At 38.7% G+C, this 25881-nt stretch overlaps 1 protein-coding gene across 1 annotated transcript; it reads left to right on the top strand.

Annotated features, from left to right (window-relative positions):
• Positions 1-23: 23 nt before the first annotated feature.
• LOC143740842 (uncharacterized) lies at positions 24-25592 on the top strand. The gene is made up of 8 exons (XM_077232935.1): positions 24-159; positions 5488-5598; positions 9939-9980; positions 14462-14509; positions 17293-17664; positions 17772-17872; positions 24931-25178; positions 25272-25592. Exons 2-5 carry the CDS (start codon positions 5512-5514, stop codon positions 17515-17517), a joined length of 402 nt encoding a protein of 133 aa, XP_077089050.1. The 5' UTR covers positions 24-159; positions 5488-5511; the 3' UTR covers positions 17518-17664; positions 17772-17872; positions 24931-25178; positions 25272-25592.
• Positions 25593-25881: the final 289 nt, after the last annotated feature.

Here is a 25881-nt window from a genome sequence, read left to right as displayed (position 1 = left end):
TAGATGCCTTATTGGCCGCTGTGGCGCAAGAAATGCGGCCGCCATATTAAGCAGGTCATACTCCTATTTGCGTTGCATAGCAGCATTAGATGCCAGAGCACTGTGCAGCATATTCCTGCTCAAATCGGCGGACCATCACTCGGGGATTACTTTTCACATGTAAGATTTAACATTAACATTACCGTACTATTGTTTGTATTTTGTGAGTAAAATATTCAATGTGTCCTGTATCGTAGCTACGTGTATGATCTTTGCAGCAAAAAAACCCGCGTGAAAATCAACTCGGTATTCAGTGAGATATGATTAATTAAATGCGCTGGCAGCTCATTGCACCTGCCAAACAGATTACACTGAGCGGAGTGGATGACCGGTTTAAGATGGCGGCCCCACGGCTCGTCCACGCCAATAGGCAGTAGCGGTCGATAGGGCGTCTATCCATATTATGCTTATGCGCCGGAGCACATATATAAAAAATATAGGCTACGTCACCTGACCACCTGACTTATCTCATAGATATAAACAATATATATATATATATATATATATATATATATATATATATATATATATATATATATATATTGTGTTTATATCTATGACCTAATCTTAAATTAATCTTAATCTTAAAATATTCTTAAAAAATAATGTATAATGTACAAATCAACCCCTCTAAAATAATGAAGAATAATTTCCACAATTTAACCGTTTTTTTAAATTGTTTTTATGTTAAAAAAAACTATTTTGACAACACACATTAAAAATATGAACACAATTTTTTTAATCAGAATTTTGTACAAATCAACCACAGTAAAATAATGAAGAATAATTTCCAGTTAATTTAATTGGTTTTGAGAATAAAAAAAATAAAAAAATTGACAACATACTTGAACTGCAAGTGACTATACATGTGAAGATACATTGCGCGCGCACACACACTTCACAGTTCAAGACCTCCATCGTCTAAAAAGCAATCCCAGCTACAGTAGCCAGGGTTGTCATCTGAGGAGTAAAACCCCGAAAGCACTCCCCGTTGTCCATTTCCCTGGTAACCAGCCCTACAGTCTTTGTAAAGCTGGCAGCATTGTAGGCGCCTGCACTTAGAGATGGTGTACGACTTTCTATATCTTTGACAGTGTCTCTCTAAAAGTCTTTTCCAATTCACTACACCTGTTCAATATCAAAACACAATGACAGTCACACAATTCAGACAGTAAATGAACAAATCTTTAACTGTCAAAGGTTTCATGTTAGGGAAATGGAAGAGAGTGAGATTAAGCTTGCCTAATTGTTATTCATAGATGCCACCTACGTCACTAGAAATAGAACGCCGCCAGACGACCGATCTCGACGGGCGCCGCCCAAACTACCCATTTGAATGAGAGAAAAAGACAGAGATAGATTGATACAATTTTAATTTTAGGCTCCGATCCTTATTTGTTACCCCCAGTTTTCTTTTGTCCTTTATCATCTGCCCCAGACTTAGGCTACCCCAATTTGCCTTCCATGATATATATATATTTACCTTGTGCATAACCCCTCCCCATACAGTGGGGATCGATTGAAGGCTTTCAAAGAGTACAGACGCGTATCAATATGCTTTGGCTGGATGGGTTACAAACGTTAAAGTGCAGCACCCGACCACCAAGGATTTATATTTAATCATGGGAAATGTTGGTTTTATAAAAAAATAAAAAAAATGTATGATTTTGGTGGTAGTTTGCACTGACTAGGCAGCGAGTTGTTAGCTAGCAAAGTGTCTCAGCTGGTAGCTTGCCAGCTGTTAGCCACGGCTCACGGCTAGCTGTCATTAATCTGGATTAGGCCTGTAGTGCTAGTCAATAAATCAATTAATTGCACGATAAAAAAATGAGCTCGATAATTTTTCCGGCCGCGATAATTGCCATTTGCATGCTCTCTGTCTCTCTCTCTCTCTCTCTCTCTCTCTCTCTCTCTCTCTCTCTCTCTCTCTCTCTCTCTCTACCAAAGAGACTGGATGACAACCCTGTTTAAGACATAACCGACATATTTTACGTGAATACTCTCCAAAATGGACATTTAAACATAATGTTGTGTGTATTTGTCCATTCAGACAAGAAACAGAGCTCAATTCATTGCTGTATAGGAGTCTAGTCTGCACGCTTCGGCTCGGGTGTGTGCGCACAGAAAGATGAGACATGATACAATATTAGACATTCATACAATATGAGAAATTTCTTCTATCCTTTTCTTTTGGTATAGAATAAAATACCAGTTCGGGGTTCCTCTTTCGGCTGTTGTTGCAGCCAACTGCACAACATATTGCAGGCATTACTGAGACCGCCGGTCGTCAAGATGGCGGCGCAAAGCTACAGTGACGTCATGTGAACCGAACGAATACTTACAAAAAACAAGATGGGGCAACCACACTTATTGAACTCACTATCAAGCCAGCTGAAGTGTGCCTCCTGATGAAAATGCTCCTGGCTGACAATGTTGTTAAATCTCTGGCATGTCAGAGCCAGCCTCGGGATTGCAGAGCAGCTATAATAAAACAAAGATGGCTAAAGTCAACCGATTTATTAATAGACCTAACAATCTCTGTGTAACAGTAAAATAATGATGCACTACTAAAGCTAATCGATTATTTATGATTTTTTTGTAACTATCATTTTTTATATATTAATCGTGTTTGACAACGGAATTCCTATTAAAAAAAACACACAAAAAAACTACATAACCCATAAGTCTGCAGTTAAATCTCTACCAATCAGAGAATCGAACAATGGACTCGCGCCGCCAACAGAACTCTTCATCGTCCTCCCACTCCATGAAGCCCTGAGAAATTATGTGATAAGATCCGTAGCCTACATGTTTGGGTATACCGGTATTTGCATTTTTTTTTTTTTTTTTTTTGCAGTAAACGTACAATATGTTGTTTCTATGTACATAACATAGCCAACTGATTCATATTTATCCATCGTTTGTAAACATCAATCAATCGACCAATCAAAGTCATTTATGATTATCGGGGTAAGTTGAGTTGAATGTAGGGATGGATTTCCTTTTGAAAACCAGGCTCAACTCGTTGAAAGTGATGTTTAGGCTATATTAAATAATTTTCTCTGGTAACGGAAAAAACGGCATGACTTTCTGAGCTCCATTGCGCTCCCTGGAGGAGAATACCATTGGCAAATGGCAACTGTTAAAAGCAAGCAATAATTGCCTCCTGTGGGAAAGAAATAGGAAAGAAACTGCCTCAACCTGAAATAACAATTACTAGTGCCATGTAGTGTTGTAGAGTGATGTGCATACTACTCTTATTCCTATGTTTTTATTCCCATTCATTCGAGAATCAATTCGGTTGATGGTAACAGATGAGCTGCAAAGTTATGTGCAAAAATAGCTAGTACAGAGATGTACAGTATGTGTAATAGTTCACGTATAAAAAACTCTCATTTACTCATAGTCATGTTTCAATATGAACCAATGTCATACTGATGTAGCTAAAGTGTGACATGGGCTCTTTAAAGTTTCTTGAAGATAAGATTTTTTTTTTATTATTGCAACAAAAATATACAAAGATTTGTACATGAATATACACCTCACAAGTAGGAAATAAGATAAGCTTTTCATTTGGGTGTTGTTTAGGAAAACCACTTAATGTTTTAGTCCTTAAATTAATGACCATGAAAAGCAACTTGAAGGAGTCATACGGGCAAATTTTTGCCACGTCACAATCATTTGAAAAATCAAATATTACTAATAATAATAATGAAAAATTACAGTTAAAAATTAAAAATAATTTTATACAAACATATATTAGCAATTTGAAAATGCTATATAATGCAAAATTTGTCTATATAATCACATTCTACCACATCCTTTCTCTGTGGTAAATTTGTAATAGAGAAATAGAGAAAAGGTGATACATTTAAAATACAATTATAAATCACTTCATAATCATGTTTAAAGAATTAATTTTTAAATTTTTTTTAAATAGTTTTTTTGAATTTTGCTTCAGTGTTCATCTGCTGAAAAAAAGGTTTCTTCTGCTCACCAAGACTGTATTTATTCGATCATAAATACAGCAATATTATACAATTTTAAAATATTATTTTATTATTAAAATATTAAAATAACTGTTTTCTATTCTTATTCATATGTGATGGCAAAGCTGAATTTTCGGCAGTCATTACTCCAGTTTTCATTGCCACATGATTGATATTGATTAATCAATATCTCATAGGCCTATTTTCATTTCATGGTACGCGTGGGTCCCTGTGCATACAAAGTACACATTTATTTTCATAATAACCTTATGAGTTTTCTTCAATATATTATTCAACATTTCATAATTCCACTATTGGGACCAAATTTGATATCTAGCCTATATGAAAACATGACCATATCATAAAGATACATGCCCTGAGATACACATAGGATATAAACTAACTTGTATGGGCATTATTTTATTAAAAATCTTTCATTTGATTCTATATTTTATATAGAGAATCAATATCCCTGCATGCACATGTATAGCATGTTGCCCTTTTCAAGATGAGCATTCCACACATGCTCTTTCTGTTTTGATGGAAAACACTTCTGTAAAACAAATGGATGTTAATTTGTTCTCAAGTACATTGTGTGCTGTGCCAGTTAATAAATATCCCTTTTTAAACCACACTCAATATTAATGCAGGGGTTTGAAGAGATGGAGTGTGTGTGGACGAGTCGTAGCGCTCATGTTCTCATGGTCAAAGTGACCGGAGCTTACTGTCATTCCTCTCACGCCCTTCGTTTTCTGGGCGTCAATCCAGACAACCCCTCTCCCCGTTCCTGTCGTTCCTAGAGGTGCGATTATCCTGAGAAAGTAAGGGGAACGGATGCGCTGCTCGCTGGAGTGGTCTGGGACTCCATGGCGGCTAATCCTCTTTTAATTAGGCTAAGGAGAGAGGATATGGGACCCCCCTGGCTTAGTCACAGCACATTGACAAAGCACCAAGCTGGGAGAAGTGCACATCACTGACTGCTAGCAGCCTGTTAGGGCCTTACGCTGCTTTCTCATGTGTGAAAAAATGCTCTTCCCTCACCAGAGGCTACCTCGGGTTTGACCTTTTCCTTCAGAGCTAAAGATTTTTCTTGAGCTCCATGTAGCCACGGAGGATGAGTTACAAAACACGCCTGATGCATTACTGCTCTCGGTTTCTCACTTGAGCTCTCTTTTTCTCTTTCTTCCTCAGTAAATCGCACATTCTCTCATGCAATCCTCTCTGTTTTTGCCCACCCTAATGATTGCAGACCGAATCTCTCCAAGGTTCTGAGGTCTATAAAAGTGTGCGGATCAATTTTGGTGCATATAAAAAATATAAAAGCCTGCTGTTCACAGACGCAACAGACGCATAATGCAGAAGAACTCTTTAGATGTTCTACACCATTCACACTGTATGTAGAACAAAATGTCATGGTGTTTCTTAAGTCCTTTTTTAATGTTTTCTTTTTCTTTTTCAGGAGTCAGGAATATTATTCAGTTCCATGATGGTGATGCACACAAAGCCTGGTTGCATCATCACTCTTCATGTGTTCTTCATGTGTTTTGCCTATTCGCAAATGGAAAAACAGGTAAACTTACATGAAAGAGAGCAAACAAGTATCTTAGTGCAATTGCGCTCTTAACACACAAGAGGGAGGTATTACTCTAAGGAAAGAGTTTTTTTAAACTAAAAGGAAAGTTCCATAAATAACGCTATGCTAAGCGTTTTGGGGTTGGTAAAAGTTATTTACATTTTTTGATAGAAGTCTAATGCTCACCAAGGCTGCAAATTCTAAATTATTCGAATTTAGAACTGCTTTATATTTAATTTTTTTTTTAATGTAATTTATTTCTGTGATGCAAAGCTGAATTTTCAGCATCATTACTCCAGTCTTCAGTGTCACATGATCCTTCAAAAATCATTCTAATTTGCTATTATTATTATTATTATTATTATTATTATTATTATTATTATTATTATTATTATTATTATTATTATTATCAATGTTGAAAGCCGATGGGCTGCTTAATAATTTTGGGAAACCGTGATACTTTTTTTCTAGATTCTGTCATGAATAGAAAGTTCTGCAGCATTTATTTTAAATTAATAAAACATAAAACATTTGTCACATTTGATTAAATTAATGCTTCTTGCTGAATAAAAGTATAAATTTCTTTCTTTGAAAATAAAATCTATCTATGTATATATGTGTGTCTGTGTGTATTTAATAATACACACATAATAATATAATCGTAATATAATATAATATAATAATATAATCGTATCTACTGTTATATCAATTCTATATATTTAAATATAGGATTTTATTTGATAAGTATTTTTAAATTATTTTTTTTTGTTTTACCCTTTTAACAGTAACTAACAAAAAATATGAAAAAGGAAAAACAGGGCAGCATTTATCATGGCAGTTTAAACAATGATTCAAGTTTATCCTTTTATTAATTTGCCTACTATTCCATTTGTTCATATTTTTTCATGATTGCTCTGAAGTTTATACCTTATAGGTCAAGATAAATGCATATTTTCTAGGTATCCTCTGAACTGCCCCACTCTGGATTTGGGCCCAACACATTGAAAAATATTGCATAAATCTAGTCTCTGTTGACACAGGTCAGATTTTTCTGTTTATAATTCCAGTTATCTGGCTGTGTGCATGGTGCTGGTTGAGGTTTTTTCGAAGGCAGAGAGATCAGATTGTATCAGATCCCGCAGGTAGCACGGTAAAAAAAAACACACATTCTACATCCTGACCCGTCTCTTCCAGTGAAATGAGTTCTCTGTCAGTTGCAGAAGATCTAGGGCCCACACAGCTGTTCTCCCTTGAGCTGGCGTAGATGAAACATAAAAGCAGAGCCTATGTGAAAAATGCACAGAGCTGTAAAAGACAATACGCTCATCAGGCTCAATACCATGCTGGTGTTGAAAAAAAGTGAGGGAGAGAGAAAGGAAAGAAGGATAGAGAAAGAGAGAGAGAGGGACCTGGCTGCCCCGGATAGATCCTCTTTTCAATGCAATGGGTTTGACGGCAGGTCTGGATGAATGCCTGTGCAAACATTTACACACGGTGCACCATCCACGATTGCATTACAAAGATTGATAGTTCAGTCACTATCTTACTGAATGCTGTTTTATTGGCCTGTGTGAAATCAAACGCAGCCTTGATACAGGAGATTCAGTGAAGTGGAGGAACTGTGTACTGGGGACAGCCAAACTTACAATAAAGGACGTAAAAGGACGTCTTCCACTACAGGTCTTTGTTTTAGCATGCTGAAAACAGGGTGATAATGCACGCAATGAGAGGACAGAAAAAAAACTGATAGCTTCTCTTTTTCATTCAGTTTTGGTTTTTGAAACAGTTTTTTGAAACAGTTGTGCTGCTTAATTTTTATTTTATAACATGTGATACATTTTCTAGGATTCTTTGATGAATAAAAAAAAAGTTTATAAACCCCTCTTTATTTTTTTTAAAGAAATTAATATTTTTAGTCATTGATACTTGTGATAGTAAAGTGATAGTAAAGATTTATATTGTTAGAAAAGCTTTATATTTTGAATAAATTAAATAAATCAAATCAGCATATTAGAATGATTTCTGAAGGATCATGTGACACTGAAGACTGGAGTAATGGCTGATAAAAATCCAGCTTTGCATCACAGAAATGTGTGAGTGTGTGTGTGTGTGTGTGGTGTGTGTGTGTGTGTGTGTGTGTGTGTGTGTGTGTGTGTGTGTGTGTGTGTGTGTGTGTGTGTGTGTGTGTGTGTGTGTGTGTGTGTGTGTGTGTGTGTGTGTGTGAGAGAATATGCCAACTTCATCACTATTTAGATAAGCAGTATGCCAAAACAATCTATATGACTAACTGTTCTACCTAGAGTCTGATTTGTGCAAACGATGCCCATTAGACTATGAGAGAGGAGTTGTCATCTTTAGATGTATTTATTCCCCCAGGCTTGAAAATAATACAATTCTGGGATCAGACAGAAGTCTGATTACTTTGTTTTTTATGTATACAAGTATGGAAGGGTGTTTGTATACTTTTCATTCTGTTCAGAATACAGCTCACTCAAAACTCTTTAAAGTTTGATTCAATAAAAAAAAAAAAAATTGAATCAAAAAGTGCTTTTTAAAAACCTTAATAACACCATGTGTGCTGTTTCCTAACACAGTGGCTCCTGTATGAAAAGAACCCCAGCTTTGACTGCAAGGTGACCCAGAGCTTTTACCCCAAGCTTTCCAACCCACTACACCAGCCACAGCCAATCAATTCAGCCCGTCTAAGTCCATGTAGAAATGACGAGAGGCATAAAAGACACTCGTGATTTTTCCATCAATATCTAAGCAGTGGATATTAAAAGAGAGCCGAATATGAGAGGGTGAGAACAGGTTGAAAAACGAAGCCGTTCGATTCGGCCGCCGCAGAAGGACCAAAGTATCTCGAGTGGAAACAAGCGTGTTGATGAGGGCCAGTGACCTCCAAAAAGAAGTGTCAGCGCGCGGAGAAGAAAACATGCCGCCTTCCCTCCGTCGCTACAAATAATTTGATAAAACGCAACGGAAGAGTGCAGATTAGCCCCCGTTCTTCCGAACACATTTCTCTCCCTCCGTAACGTACTCATGTCGTTAGCATTTAGATAGACGAGAGCAGTAAGGCCTGCGTAATAGGCTTCTCCCATCCCTCCTGCTCAAATCAGCTGAAGAGAGGAGGATTAAATGAAAAGAATAACAGTGATGATAGCAAGGGTGGGGGAATCAGAGAGACGAGGGAGAGCGGCATGACGCTCGAGCAGCCGTGAGCTCATTAACCGAGGCCTTGACAGAATTGATGTTAGAGGTGATTGGAGATTATCACATTTAGAGAATGCTTCATCCTTCCATCTCCCTCCATTTCCATCTTTCCCCGCTCTTTCTCTCCATTTCATCCAAGTCAGCTGGCCTGCGCTCAGTTCCTGGCTCCGTGGAATCCTGTGGGAGAGGGCTTACGGATAGTATCAGCACGCGCCTGCCCGCTTGATCTCCTAATTCTGCTTCATTTAAACTTCATCAACTTTTCCACTGGACCGGAAGACGAGGAGAATAGAAACAGCTTGCGTCTGTGTGGTTTTTTTTTTCCACCTCCACTATCCTTTTGTTGTCAGATCTGATATTACGCCTTCACACCTCAGCGCCACCCGCTCACACACACACATACACACACAGATTGAAACACCCCTTAACAGTATCACAAGCTGGAAATGTCTACGGAATGGTTCAAGAGTGCTAATCCCACATAACCCTCAACCCCAAACCTCCACCCTCCCTTTCCAATGCAGTTACCACTTCATCTGCCACCGCACACACACACATGCGCGTCAGTAAATTTGGTCGCCCCTCTAGCTGATGCAGAAAATGAGATTACTTTATTTAAATGACTATTATAATAGTGTTGTGTGCCTTTGGCCCCCTGTATGAGGGGGATTTCTGCTCCACTCATTGTTAGCAATTTAGTTGAGCCGCCTCATCTGCACATACTAACAATGGTCATGTCATGCGTACAGGTTTCTGCCATCTTTCGTCTCTCCTGATCTTTTTTTTTTTTATCCCGTCCCTGAGAGAAACAGATGTGGGGTCCCCTCTTTATTCTCGATTTACAGTCCATACGCAAGGTGGTCGATTTGCTCGCCAGGCCATACGGTGATGGGATACGCATATTGCATTTTAAATGACTTAATCCCATCTGTAATAAGAGTTTACTGCATGTCAAAGGGATGAAGACTCCTCCATCCCAAAGTAAGAGAACAGGTGTCCACTGAGAGCGCCATTGAGGTTTCTGTCTACCAGCAGTTTTACTAATACAGGTTTATCTTTTCTGAAGTATGATGGCTTTACAAGCTGATGTTGTATTCAAATGTGATTTTTTTCTGAACCTACAGCATTCAAATACTTGGCACAGAGCTTCATCCCATTCTAATTTGGTAAGTTTTTTTTTCTAAACTATCTCAACCCATTTTTTTCTCAGAACATGTACCTTGTGGTTTATCTAACTGTAATGCCTATAAAATCATTTTTTATTTTTTCCATTCTTAGTTACACAATTATGTTTTTTTGCATGTTCTTTCTTAGTAATCACCTTGACTAACTTTACTTTCTTTGTTACATTTTTCATAACAAAGTGATATAAGAAGGTGCACTTATCGGAGAAGTTGTAAGTACCAGATTGTTTTTAGTTCAAATTTAAAAAAAAAAAATAGTTGTTATGTAGTTGTTTCACATTGTAAAATCTATTCTCGTAAATTGTAACTTATAGTGAATTACTATTTCTCGTTCTTGTGGCTATTCCTTGGATGTGCAAATTTATGTCTTTTTATTGGACTTTATATCTCACAATGTGACTTTATTTATTTCTTTAAATTTTTCCTATTAGCAAACTTTAGGCAAAATGTTGCAGCCAAAAAAGGTATATTGTAAATAGGGCAGTGATGTGCACACACAGAAGTCACTTTCAAAACAAGCAGCTTTCTCTTGGTCTACATGGTGAATCTGTCTGACCAACTTGAAGCGGTTGTGAAATCTGCGTGGGGAAATCTTTGCCCTCACGAAAAAATTCCTGAGCTCGTCGATTCCTATTAAAATGACTGGATTGCGCCTGTGAAAATTCACCAAACAATGCTAAATGTGCTTCCATAGCCTCATACCCTCTGTACCTAGCGTGCAAAAAAACAGCCCCCCTAAGGCTAAGGAGAATCTCACGAAAATCCCACAGTGTTTCCATATCCTCCAGAATTACTGTACAAGTTGTTTTAGATGCGCTAAGTTAATGAATTCAGCACAGAAAGCCTCAGTGGACAACAGTAGTTCTCCCACAATCTTGTGCATTAAGAAGTAACAATATATTATGAATAAACACGAAAAAAAGTAACCAGAGATACAGGACAAACAGACATCATCCTGCAATACTTTATATAGAATGTATATTCAATATTTAAAGATTACAGGGTGCAAGAAACCACAGGTCAACAAAACATAGTGGCATACAAAACGGAGGCGTGCGAAATGAAGCTGCATTAAGAATGCCTGCTCTGATAGAGTGACTACCGGGCGCTGCTGTTTGTTACAGAGCACTTCATCATAGGTGGGTTTTTCTGCAGGCCCTTGCGTCCCATGTTCCCGCTCTACCTCCCCAGGCCCCCCGCCGCTTGCGTGATCTATTGCCGTTCTGCAGCACGGGAAGCGATAAATCACCGTAATGCAGTCCGCTGATGATCAGGGCTGGGCGCGAGGAGACGAGATGAATCTGCGTGAGCGGGGTGGGGCGGCCGTACAGTAGAGTGTGCTGGTTACTGATGGAGTTTGTTGTTTCACAGTGTGGTTCCTTTGCAGGGGTGGAGGCCCCTGGGTATTAAGTACAGCAACAAGACGCTCGCAGTTTGTGTAGTTGGGGGGACGTGGATTGGGAGGTGGTGCGTGGGGACACGTAGCTGGACATGTTGAGGAATGCGACTTTGCTAGGTCGGAATTAGCCTAGAACTGATTAAGACGCAATACTGCCTGTTCTGGTCAGGGCAAAGCAGGGGACGAGAGAAAGATATACTGCTCTACTGGAGTAGAGAAAAAGGGGGTGGAGAAAAAAAAACTGCAAATATATCCAGTGGGAATAACTAATGCACAGTGCATGTAACATTGTGCAAGTACAAACAATTAAAAACACATTTATATCAATAGCAGGATTTTAGCCTCATTTTAGTCTTAGCAGAAGCGTTGGTTCTGATAACAGGGCTCCATAATCTAAATAAATGGTTTCAAAAAAAACATTTGTGACTATAATTTAAAATCTAGTCATTAAAGAGTCATTTGTTCATAAAATGGGCATTATGGGTTGAGTTCATTGTTCATAGAAAACATTCACACATGCACTTAAGATGTAATTAGTCTGCAAAAACTTTGTGTGAATATGCGTTTTCGTCAGATATCATCTTGTGAGGTGGCTTATTATTTATTTATCTCTAATTTAATTTAATGAAATCATTATCTACATCTTTAAAGTGCACAACAGAGTTCCTCGTATGCAACAGCGAACACAGCATGAGCTGCAATGTCCGATTCATGAACAAATGACTCGGTTCTTTTAAATGAAAAGATATACAAAATGGCTTCAGACTTGCTTGTGAATTGTTTACTGAGCCACTGAACCACGATTTATTTTGAAGTGTAGGCTATGTCCGATTTGAAATGAACATGGAACGCAATATGTTTACTAACTGTTCATGTGACAACATGTAAAATATCAATATTTAAATTCAATAAATGTTCATTGCTTAAAAATTGTTGGCATAATGAAGTCTAATTGCAAGGTTGATTGATTGTAAAAAGTGAACTTATCATCAATTAAGAGTAGGACTGTAAGATGTATGACATGTTTAACATTTGACTTTTTCAAGCAGGTAAAAATATTCTTTATTAAGCAGTGCCAGTTATATGGTAAAAATACATTCAGGATCACTAGTGACAGCATGAATTTGGAACAAAAATATATTCTAAATACAACTAAAAAAGCTTGTGACCATTGCTAAAAGCTAAGCTATGAACTCAATTAACTGAAAAAACATCTTTATAGAGTAATTCAGTAAAGTAAAGAAACGTGACTCCTAAAAGTTTCATTTTTTTTAAGCCAATGGTTCCCTTGTCATTTTCTTTTAGTCTGGAGCCTTGGAATAAGCAAGTGCGCACTGAGCTGACTTGTGAGCAGATTTCTTTGACACACCAAAGACCTTTGTGATGTGTCACTATGCACAACAAATAAAACACAAGTCAACTCAGACTCTTCGGATGCATAATGTCTCAATATAACTCCTCTTTAGTCGTGAAAACACCACCAAAACCATGACCGTAACCTCATGAAGAAGACGACGAACCGCGAAACATTGCAGAGCTTGTCTGTTTAGTCTAGGTGCAGTTTCAGCGTGTTTCATCAGTGTGAAGGTGAGGACTGGCGGCGAGGGCTTCTGTTGACATTAGTTTACACGCTGTTTGCTGCTTGTTGCACGTCTTGTGCCGGATGCCTCAAAGCTCACTTCATCAAATCAGACAGAGGCGCCATGTTGAGTTACAAAAAGAGGGGAAAATAAAAAGAGAGAGGTGTGTGGGGAGAGAAATCGAAGGTTTTGTTGGTGATGTAACACCTCAAGTCGAATTGAGATGCCTGAGGCGGATCTCAGGAGCTGCTTTAAACTTCTGGTTTTCGATTCCCACTCCCGTTACACTGAAGGGTTCGACTCTCTCAGCACTTAAAGAGAAAACTTTATTTGCGAGAGAAATGAAGCCCTGAAATTGTAGGCTCATGTTGCTAAAGGGAACACTTAGCTTGACATCTTCATACAATTTAGACTGTTCACTGATGTTAAGGCGAATTATTAAAACAACGAGTGACAATGTCAAAAAATGTAAATAGCTTATGCACTTTTGTTTTACTGTTGTAGTTCATTTAATGCAGTAAAATATTCTTTCACTGCTGTAAACATGCCTATAAGTTAGATTGCATCACTGAGAATGATGTAACTGAGTGTGGAAAACTTTTTTTTTTTTTTTAACAAGCAAAATTGACAGTGGCATCAGAGAAAATCACAAGCTTGTTGGTAATTTCATAAAAAAGTGCAACATACTACATGGTTTATGTAAAATTTTAAGAATGATGATTTAAATCAACAATTAAAGCAAAGAGAAAAGACTGCATCCTAACAATTTCTAACATTTTAGTTGAAAACATTGTGCCATTTCAAATAAAAAGTTTATCAGATATTGAATGCTTTTGTAACAGGTGCAGTTTTACAGTTTTGATTATCCTATGATGCTGTGATGATCAGAAATGAAATATTTGGGAAAACTGGTATATCATTCCATTGTCATTTGTACACAAATACTTTTAATTAAAAGACTGCAAAATAAAACTTTCAGTTCAGTACGGCAAAAAGTTAATTTTGGGCCCTGCCTTTGCCAGTTAAAAAAAAAAAAGACTAGCCCCTACTCTAATCTAGCTGAAAACTGTGCAAAGTTTACAGAAACTACATTGTCAGAGGTGTTCAGGCTCAATATTTTCAATCTTTAAGCTGGCCTAATCTTGAGAGGTGGAACACCAGCTCATCCTGCTTTTTCCCTCTTTATCCCTTCATTGTGTCACCTACTCCTGCCACCCCTCCCGAAGCGTGCTAATTCCCTTTTGATGAGGCGTGCTAAAGAAATCCCTTTTCCATGCTTTTAATTCCCCTCTGGCTCCCTAAGCAGCGATCGGGGTAACAGATTTCAGGCCCTATGCCTTTCTCCTCGTCCTACAATAGAAGCCATCTCATTAGGACACTCAGTTTCACCTACACTGTCCACAGGCCAGGTCAAAACACTGAGAAGGGCTTTCTGTTTAATACATATATCACAATAACCGCCTTGCTTTCTTTTTGTGTTATAGACTATCTGCTCCATTGTGCTTACAGTGTCTGAGTGTTTTACCAGGATGGTAAGTAGCTCTTCCATTTCTCTCTCTGCGTCTGCGGCAGGCCAGGTTATTAATGAGCAGCAGCTGGGACCAGTGCAGGTACACGCACAGCCAGACAAAGCCCAATATATAACCGTGAAGCTATAAAAAACGAGCTGATGTAAATGAGAAAGAGCCGAGGAAGGAGGATGGGCTGGTTTTTAGAGCGGAGCAGGATGCTGTTGAAACTGAGCAGGAGAGTCACAGGTCAGGTGAAATCGCCGGCACATAAAGGGCCACTTAGCCGGCGGAGGGCGACCCGGACACTTCCCCCGTCGACCATGGGGGTCAAGGGTCAGCCCTTGAGAGGTGTAGTGGCACATCTCTCAGACGGACTTTTCCAGCCTCGCGTGTGGCACTTAGCCAAAGGTGACAGCTGTGTGAGGAGCGGGGACGTGTTCAATCAAATGGGAGGGGGTTTCTGAGCCTCGGCGCCATTCGGGTAAAGTGGCCGTATATCACGGCTAATCATGACTTCGGCTGCTACCTGAAGATTATTCAATCCCAAACGCAGCGTTCGGCCCCCTTATTCTTCTTTTGTCCGGCGGTGAATCATTTCGGACCACCTTTTGGGGTCAGAGAGAGAAAATAAGCACGGAAGCATAAACAAACGCATACTTCACAAACTAGGTCAGCTGGCAACCTGTCCGCTACATCAGTAGCGGACCAGACCAACCGACTTCAGGAGATAAGCTTGGATTTCAACCCTAACAATGCCTTGGAAAGCGCTTACAATGCACTTTATAGAGGCAGGTGAAATGTATGATAGCATGGAGGGAAGTTTAAGAAGGTAAATGATATTAAGATGCAGAGAGATGATGTCAGAGCAGGCAGAAGCTCATTTGTAGTGCAGGGCCGTCGTATGGGCTTACTCAGACACATGCTCCCAATTAGCTGGCCTTCCTCATGTAAATGCCCTATAAATTATCCCCCGTGCTACAGGATTAGGTGCTCATAAAGGGAGTTAGCATCTCAATAAAGAGACAGGTTTGCTGCAAGAGCAAATTAGTGGAACGGAGAGACAGAGTGTGGGAGGGAGATGCGGTGGAAAACAGTGCGAGTTTGTGTTGATTTGTGGTGTTTATGTTTATATTTACATATCATCTGTTTTATTATAGATTAGTAATGGGAGGGGTCACCATCAAGTTGAAGTTAGTCAAGTATATGCGTGGGATTTCATTCATGTGCGTGAGATATAAACAAATGAACAATGTCATTAGCCCTGTAATACCTAGAAAACACAGAAAGACCAAACATTATAAATGAATAAACACGTCGAGGAAGGAACGGCTAAAGGATAAAGATCTGTGTATCCGGTTTTAAAAGCGATGCCAGTTCTGGTGTAAGCGTAGACATGCGTGTTGGCATTCAGCAGCTCTGGGTGCAGAAACAGACACCTGACCTGGCAGTAAGGGGAGAGGTGTGCTTCAGGTGTGGGGGAAACATCAATGCCCAGAACAGCCACTGGAGAACCACACACCGATATATTTATCTCAGAGCAAACTCAGATATACGATCCCAAATGCTGGGTCATTCTACTAAATGGGTGCTATTTCAGTACCTTGAGTATAAATTACTTTAAAAATGTATTGATGATGCCAAACTTTAGTATGTTTTGTAAGATTTTTTAATTTAACAATTTATTTTTGTATTTTTCACTTTTGACACAAAGCCTTTTTGATCTATCCTCAACCCTGTGTTTTCAATGTGTCTTTGTTATATTTATATATGCTATATTTAAAGCAATCATATATATATATATATATATATATATATATATACATATATACACACACACAGTATATATATTTGATAAAAACAAACTCTATCGCAATTAAAGCAAGATTTGTGTCTTTATTTTTTAAGGTTTAGTTGAAATTGTTTCTCCAAACTGTGCATTAGATCTGTTAGTTTTCCCATTTTAAAGTAATGAACTTTGACTCATGTCAAATTAAATGTTTGATCTGTCAGCCCTGTTACCTCAACCATTACCTTTTTTACACTTAAACACATTTATTTGGCTGTTTGAGTGTTTAAAAACACTTTTTTTTATTGTAATAAGCACCCATTTTATAGCATGATCCATGGACACAAATTTAACCAGCATAAATTGTTTTGCATATTAAACTGCATATTTGTACAGTGTTGAACTTAATGCTTAGATTTTGTATAAATGCTTGAAGGCGGAGATTTATTCATGAGGTAGTTAAACCAACAAAGACGTCTCTTAAAGATTGACTAAGCATGGAATATGTTACCAAAACAGAGGCTGTCAGACATTAATTGACACAATGATGCAGTGATTTATTAAATGCAGGGAATTATTAAGCTTGGCACTGGGCAGACTGTTAATCGGGGACATGGGTTACATTATTGTGGCTCATACACTGCCAAATATTTTGAAACACCGAAAGAAACCAAATTCTTGGCTCCCTCTAGTCACTAAATGAAATGAAGCAAAACATATGACAGCACACTTATTTACACACACACACACACACACACACACACACACACACACACACACACACACACACACACACACACACACACACACACACACACACCCACATACATAAGGCATCTACTAGGGATATCCTTTTAATTATTGTTCTCCGGTAGACACACACCCAAACAAATTTGCTGCCAGCAAGACCATCTTCTTTAATTATGTTTTGTCTCCTCGCACACACACAGACCTCAAATGGTTTATGAATAAACGAAAGGTGTGGTTGGATTAAGTTAATGCCAGGCTCTGTTTTCAGGATCTGCTGTGTCCAGATCAGGCACCAGATGGCGCTGTGCTGGCAGTGCCAGGAGATAATGGGGACAGATCGGGCCGCATTACTGCCCATTATCTTCTAATTACTTGTGCGAGGAGCGCTGATCCTGGCGTTTGTGTAAGGAGAAGGCAGAGCCCGGATTACTCGCACTCTCTCCTCGGGGACTGCAGAGATTCAGCCAGGCTGGTGGGCTACAATGAGATCTAAGAGAGAACAATCCCTCTCGCTTCCTCCCTCCTTTCTTTCTTTCTTTCTTTCTTTCTTTCTTTCTTTCTTTCTTTCTTTCTTTCTTTCTCGCTCTATAGAGCAACAGATCTCTCCATCCAGATGTCTTTGAAACAAGCAGAGCCCTCAGTGAGTGATTCTCTCACTTGCTTTCTCTGTTTCTCTTGTAGTGTACTTTATTAACCAGCGGTTCTCAACTGGTGGGTCGCGAATCGTAATGCAAAAATGTGTCACAGGTCTGTTCTGATTCAGGCTGGGCTAAGCGGTAAGGATGGCCCATTGACCGGGGACCAGGTTAAGCGAGTTTTGGGCCCGTGGATGGATCTTGATTAGTCGGGTCAGTTGATCCTGTAGTCAACTACATCATATGCCATTTTTAAGCAAAAGTGTTTATGATTTTGTAGCTATCATACAGAAACATTTTTAATATAAATGTAAAATAATGTGATTTAAAAAAAAGTTAGATAGATCGTGAGTCTGTAATGCTCACCAAGGCTGCATTAATTTGATAAAAAATATTTGTAGTCATATTTGATTGTGCGTCCAATCAAATTTGACAATAGCACATTTTGCATTATTTTGGCACCAATGTATTTTAGGCAGAGCAGGACAGATTGTGACATGCTCTCACCATGAAAAACAACAATGCGACTAAAAGCAAATACTATCTCTTATATTTGTTGGGTCTCTACAAGATGTCAAATACAAAACCTGTGTCCCGAAGCAAAACTGGGGCTTTAGACCACACATAGTGAACCGGAGCACCTGCATAGACAGAACGAAAAAAACATCTCCTGATCATGACCTCTTGCTCCCTCACATCATGTCATCCAGTCTAGAAAGCTAACAGAGCTGCTAACCCTTCACTATCAGAGGCCACTCCGACTACTCAAAGACCTGCTTACCGGCACTCACTAATCAGACCTGAACATGGTGTAAAATCAGGTTGAAGGGCAGCGCATACATTTAAGCGGACTGAATCAGAGCGAAAACGTGTCTCTAAAAATATAAGAGGAAAGCGAGCGCTCCCCGAGGCCCCCCAGTGGAGCCTGCTAACTGCTCAGAGGCATATGGCTAACCATGTGCTGGCTCCCCCACGCCTGCTCTTAAGCTCCACAAGAGCCCAAAGCTCTTCACTTCATTACCAGCGTTTTGTACTGCATCCACCGTTTGCGCATATTAATATCTATCAGGCAGGCAAGCCGAGAAAACGGCAGATTCAGCTCTGCCAAAGTCTTAAAAAACAGTTTCTTCAGGAAAAGAAACTCGATAAGAATCTCAGGGCACCATTTGTGGGTTTATTCGATGGTTTATCTGGGCAGATTGCAAATTATTGAGTCAGCTAGACTGGATTGTATCCTTACAGCGGATGCGGAATGATGCGTATGCTCACGTCCAGAAAATACAAATGCAAAAGAAAGGTGATTCTGACCTTGAATGTGTGTTTTAGACATATTGGTAACACTTTATTGTAATGTATCCTTGTTACACGTTACATGTATTTGCAACTAACCCTAAACCAAGCGTTTTTTGTCCATTCAAAATAATTGAATTGGGTTCAAAACAAACACAAAGACATTTTTCAAAATATGTGTTCTGCAGAATGGCATGAGGGTGAGTAAATGATGACAGATTTTTCATTTTGGGCTGAACTTTAAATGGATGCACACATCAGATTTACATGTCCGCTTGTGCCAGTGTGTGTACATATCTACAGAGATGGACAGTTTACATTGCACACATACCTAGTTATACACATGCATGAGTGTGTGTGCGTTCGGTATGTGCCCATTGCGTCTGGTTCCTGCCTCCGACTGACATGTAATAAAACATGCTGCTGTGTTGTTGATCAATCTCAGCGGCTCGCCGGCCGCACAGCAAGGGCATGTACATGCAAATGAGAATAGCTAAATACCACTGAGGGGGTGGGAGAGAGAAGCAATCACTTCATCTGACAAACCACGGGGAAAGGAGGGGGGATGGGGGATATTTAGAGAGAGGTATATGCAAAGTTGAAGGAATCCAGAGAAGGACGGGCTGCTAACGAGCATATGCGCTTAATTACACAGAGCCTTATGGGGACCGCGGATGCGCACACAGGCCCTCTCTGAGTTGCTTAAAGCCACTGGGGGGAGTGGCAGCGTGTTTCGTGGGACACTAAGGCCTTTGTGAGTTCATTGAGAGGGTTGGGGATGAACTCTGCCACACAGGGGCAGCAGAAAGCCCCGAGGCGTAAACCATCAGGGTCACGTTACTGTTTGCTCGGGAGCATCCAAAGGGAGAGAGAAAGCGGGAGAAAAAATGTGTATGCTTTTGTTTGCCAGTGTGTGCATGTCTGAAACCACCCTAGTGACCATAAGGTCAGCTAATCTCAAACGCTTGAACAATCCGAAACGTACACAAGCGGAAGAAAGGGAATAAGGTGGCGAGGAGATGGAGTGACGGGTTAAGAGAGAATGGAGATGAGCAGTCGACATGATAATGATGTGAGAACTGATTAACGCGTTCTTTCACAACTCTGGGAACTAATGGGAACTTTGCCCCCTGGCTTTCACTCGTCAAACATTGATTCCTTATGAGAAGTCAATCCTGGTGATTCTCTCTCTCTCTCTCTCTCTCTCTCTTTGCATGTCTAAGTGAGTCCATAGACACATTATTAAAATACAATAGAATCAATCCATGGGCTTTTGGCCCAAATACTTTCTTTTTTAGAGCCTGCAGCCTTTTTGCCCTTATCTCTTTTCTTCTTTTGCAGAATCTGTTTGAAGGGATAGTTCACCCAAAAATGAAAATTCTGTCATCATTTACTCACCCTCAAATTGTTCCAAACCTGTGTGAATTTCTTTCTTCTGTTGAACACAAAAGAAGATATTTTGAAGAAATATCAGTAACCAAACAGTTGATGCCATTGACTTCCATATTTTTTCCCCCATACTATGAAAGTCAATAGGGCCCATCAACTGTTTGGTTACTGTCATTCTGCTAAATATCTTCTTTTGTGTTCAATTTGAGGGTGAGTAAATGATGACAGAATTTTCATTTTTGGGAACTATCCTTTTAACTTTGCGATGGAATGTGTTGGGCCCGTTTGCGAGAAAATATGGAGGTGAACTGAGGAGGAATGCAAAGAATATGTAGTAAGCAATGAGCTGATGAGCTGATTTACATTCAATCTAAACATTCTGTGATTTCTAAGGTAATCAATTAAACAAAAAAACAAGGCTGGTCGACATGTTATGTTGTGGATGCTGGTGTGTCGGTATCCCACCTAAGTGTTTTTATATAACTGAACCAGCAAAACTAGACTACAGTTCCAAACAGTTTGGGGTTGGTAAAATTGTGTAATATTTTTGATTGAAGTCTCTTATGCTCACCAACTCAGCATTTATTTGATAAAAAAACAATAAAAACTTAATATTGTGAAATATCATTACCATTTAAAATAACTGTTTTCCATTTTAATGTATTTTGAAATGTAATATATTTCTGTGATGGCAGAACCACCTGAATCTGAATTCTGATTCGGTGTTCAAGGAACATTTCTTATTTTTTATCAATGTTGAAAACAGTTTAGCTGCTTATTATCTTTGTGGAAACCATGATTATTAATAGATAATTCAATGAATAAAATTATTTTATTTAAATCAAAGTATTACTTCTTAAAAAAAAAAGGACTGGCCCTGAATTACTGAATTTTTGAACAGTAGTGCTGGTTGATTGGCTAGACCAGTATAAACAGCCTGTAAATTCTTGCTGGTCTTTTTTTTTTTTTTTTTTTTTTTGGTGGTGTGGAATTGCTTCACACGATATAGATTTATCAAAGTACAAAGACGAACATAAATAGTGATGAAAGCCAAAATATTAAATTCTACAGATGTTGGTTAACTGAGTAAAAAGATTTGGAGCCAATTTACAGGGGTGTAAAATGACTTTAGAAAGATGGTAGCGTTATTATTTTATTTTTACACAGAGATTGGGTGGTCTATTAGTAAATTCTGTTGATGTTAGCAATCTTTGTTTCATCATGCCAATGGGGACAGTTCAAAAATGGCAAAAAGCCTTTTTTACTCAAGTTTGCTTGCCTGTAACTCAAGAAGTATTAAATATACCTTAATATCCTTTTAGGTTCTGGTTCTTTTCTTTTGGTATCTTCATTTTAAAGGCCCTTTTATGGTTCAACCGCATATATATGGACATGTTAATGTGGCTCCATGAGTAAATTGGCTATCTCATGTTTTTCTATCAACACAGTTGCATAGAACATACCTGTCTGAGTGCCATAAATATTCCTTTTCCAAAGTTGTCATGCTTGTAACTCTAAAAGTATTCAAGATATCCTTCTAGATTTGGTACAACTTGGTACTCAGAGTTATGTTTTATGCAACTCTTTTGATAAAGGGAAACAAGATACATTTCTTGTTTAAACATTATTTATTCTTCAGAAATTCCTCTTTAAATGCAATAATTATCAGCTGTGTGCAAAGGGAACCACATTTGGTTTTTGATCGCTGACAGTGAGTAAAATTGTAACAATTAGAACATGGATCTCCATATCTATGGGACTGAACTATTTAGGGCCTTAAAAATGAAGTTTCCAAAAGAAAAGTTCATTAAGAATCAGAATCTAGAAGGATATTAAAATATCTTGAATATAGGGACTGAGGCTGTCAAGCTTCAAAATGATTTAACAGCACCAGAAAAGTATTATGAAAGTGGTCCATATGACTCAATCACTATATTCTAAATCTACCAAAGCCTTTTCAATGAATCAGTTGATCCAGTTAACACAGTGTTTGTGATCGATTTGTTCATGAATTGGACTGATTGGTTCTCAAATTCAGATCACTGACTTATGAAAATGCCTCCATTTCACTATTTCACAGAAGAAACAAACAAATGCAATTATGGTTTTCAGAAACCATGATGATTTTCATTTTTGGGTAAACTATTCCTTTAACACTTTGCCTTTTCCCCCAGTGATGGCATTTGACCTAGTGTTTGAAGAAAAAACAAGTATAACAGTAATTATTGTGGTATATTAACACATACACACCTTGATTCAATTTGATATCAGTTTTATGCAGATGAGAATGAGACTTGACAGATGAGAATTACAGACTTTACAATATACAATGCACTGTATAAAGGTATAAAAGTAATTTTCAAAACTCACAACTTTCAAAACTGTTTTATGGAGGTTTTGTCAACTGATATTTCTTTGAAAAGATGTTTCATCAGCTGAACAGTTGCCGTGTTGTTAAACAACAGTACAGTCCATTGAACACAATGTATCCCTCACAATCTCATTGTCATTCCTTTCAAACATTAAATATGGTGCTACCCTGACTAAGGTCTATACATAAATCACTACTGCGTTCAGAAGTACATGTCTCTACAAATCCTTTCACCCTGATAAGTATTTTTGTGACTTATGCCCTAGTGTCTGACTTGTTTCTATTGATCTGTAGGGTTTTCTGTGTTATTTCACTTCTTAAGTCAAATTCTTCTCTGCATTTCGCCTCTGACTAAATGTAACCCCACTGAAGGAAACCATACAGTCTCGTAGCAGCCAGGAATTGTGGCATTGTGATTCACAATACCTTTTTTTTTTAAACAAGCATTACTGCATCCGTGCCACCGCTCCTCCAATTAAACAAAGAGATGGGTAATTGGCAAATGTCCTTCAGGCTAAATTCCCTCCTCGTAACTTACCGCAGCCCACCGGTGGCTTGGCTCTGGAAAGGGGCTTTACTTTCACGGCCTCCGACAACTTATCAGTTCCGCTGAACGCTGACACCTTGACGTCCTTGACAGTGCATTATTACTTTTTCATGACGCAACCAGATGCAATTACAGCAACATTCTTGCTGTGTATCCATCCCCAACTGTCAGAAATGAGCCCAGAGTGGAGAAATATCAGAGATAAGACATCAAGCCCACCCAGTTGTTAAGAAGCAGACAGGAGAAGACTGAGAGACAGCAACTCAGGCCGGGAAGCTAATCTTACCTCTGGGAAGCTAATTTTGTCCTTTTCACACCATGTGTCAAACGACCACGAAAATATGTGTATTTTGGTTCATTTAGTTGACTTGAAAAGGCATTTAAGACCAAACGGTGAAATAGACAATGTTTAAAATGGTCAGTGCCACTTAAACAAAGAAAATACATTTCTCAATGACGTTCACACAGCTCTCAAAGGAGTCACTGACCTCAGGCCGGCAGCTGGCTCACTCCATCAGTGTGATAACCTGGGCTTGGCATCTGTGTGTTTCTCTCCGTCTGCTCAGAGAACTGCTTTAATGGTCCAGCTCACCCATCCGACCTGTCCCGAACCGAAAATCATTCAGTTTGTTGGACAAATGGCTCTAAAAGCAGAATTAATAACCGTAGACACATACATATGCATAACAAACATTGGTCATAAGGATACTTGTGACAAGATATAAAAATGCACCAACGTCAACACATCGTTCTAACAATGAAGATTAAGTGCATCACTTAGAGAATTTATAATTTTCTTAAAAATAAAAAACTGATTTATGTTCAGTGCGTACACGTCAGATGGAGCAGTTGTTCATGAAGATGTAAAATAGTTTTTTTTTAAATGTCAAATCAATTTAATTCAAGATATATTCCTGAACATATTCTCTTTCAGACAGTAAATTTACCTTGTTTTGAAGATTTGTAGATACAGTATTGTACTGGAAAACAATACTGCATATCTTATGAAAATAAGTACAATATGATCATACCGAAACCGAATATAATATAACTGGACATAGTGACCAAATGTAATATTTCATGATGCATTTGATGTAGTATTTAACTGGATTGAATCATCGTCAGAGCAATTGTTTTGTGTTTAATGTGTGAATGTATTGTAATTTTTATCAGCTAGAATTATGGATGCTTTTTTTCAACAAATGAATTGATGATTTGAGTAGAAATGCAGTATATGCATTATCCATTCAAAAGTTTGGGGTGAGTAGGATTTCTAATAGGATTTGAAATCCTACTGACTGATAGGATTTCAGGATCATTCTAATATGCTAATGATGTCATCAATGATGTAAACAGTTGTGCTGCTTAATCATTTTGTTTCAGTATTCTTTATTGAATAAAAGTTCAAAAGAACAGCATGTATTTGGCATAGAAATCTTTTGTAACATTATAAATGTTTCTAAGCGCTTTGAGTGCCGAGAAAAATCGCAGTATAATTGTAATGAATTATTATTATAATTACACACTTTTGATCAATTGAATTCCTCCTTGCTGAATAAAAGTATTACTTTAAAAAAAATGAATGTAACTGTTGAATGGTAGTGTACATAAAATTATAGTTATTACACTTTACAGTGCTTTTTGAAGATAATCGTATCAAACTTTGTTTTTCAGGAGAATTCACTTTCAAGGGGAAGCACTGAAAGCACTTTTGTGTTCATAGCATCACGTTATGAATGCTTATAGCCATCATAAGCCTCCTCTTCCATTCCAGTCTCAGCAGTCCACCACAGACCATTACTCGTTTTTTTTAGCTCACACTCTCGGGTTGTGGCTCATCTGAGATGAAATGCTTAAAAGAGTCGTTTTCCTTAAAAGAGTCCTGTTCCATCAGAAGCCCATAGGAGCTCCATCTCTTTCAGGTACAGTAAAAAGGAATAAAAGATATCTGTGAGTGGCTGTGGGAGAAGCCCATGTGAATAGTGGTTGCTAGATTTTTTTTTACATTCCTGCAGGTATTGATTGCCTCATGCCTGTCCCCTGCCTACAAGTTACAGGGGAAGATTTTGAGCGCTGCGACAGGAGAGGAAGAACAGAGGGATGGCTGAAGCTCTGGGAACTAACTTTCCTTCATGTCCCACAGGACTAAAGACTCATTGCAATGAAGACTCATCAGCTCTTTTTCCACTAGACTGATCTCCATATTTTGCTCTGTTCCTCAATTCTCCTCCGCCCTCTTCTCAATCCCTGTCTTGCGGCCTACCATCTCCTCGGTTCATGGAAGCGCCGCCTCGACTGAAGAAGTACAGCTGACTTGTGTGGTTAATGACACTTCAGTGAGCTATTGGTTTTTCAGGGCCTCTGTGTTTTTCTCTCTGTCTCACCTCCATCTTCTTTTCCTCTCCATGCATTGACACTGTTTCTCTCTCTCTCTGTCAAGCACAGATTTATTCTTCCTGTGATGCGTGGAGAGGAGAGCAGTGCGAGTGCTCAGGGATAGGGTCAGTAGGAGGGAGGTGTGTGTACAATAAGAGATAAGATCATGGCTCCCCGGGGGCTTGTTTGGCCCTGTACCCGATCCATCAAACGCATGCTCCTGGTGCCAAGGTCAACTCTAACGAGCAT

The sequence above is a fragment of the Siphateles boraxobius genome, unplaced genomic scaffold (assembly GCF_051911475.1).
Source record: "Siphateles boraxobius isolate OS27281-9 unplaced genomic scaffold, OSU_SipBor_1 18, whole genome shotgun sequence".
Lineage (NCBI taxonomy): Eukaryota > Metazoa > Chordata > Actinopteri > Cypriniformes > Leuciscidae > Siphateles > Siphateles boraxobius.
The sequence above is the reverse complement of the archived record's forward strand: the minus strand, read 5'-3'. Positions and strand labels throughout refer to the sequence as shown.

Bases quoted from the DNA above. Each gene is read 5' to 3' on its own strand.
- LOC143740842 (XM_077232935.1), top strand. From the start codon at position 5,512: ATGATGGTGATGCACACAAAGCCTGGTTGCATCATCACTCTTCATGTG. The intron at 9,981-14,461 runs GTAAGTTTTTTT...TTTGTGTTATAG, and splicing joins CTTCATCCCATTCTAATTTG to ACTATCTGCTCCATTGTGCT. The intron at 14,510-17,292 runs GTAAGTAGCTCT...CTCTGTTTTCAG, and splicing joins CTGAGTGTTTTACCAGGATG to GATCTGCTGTGTCCAGATCA.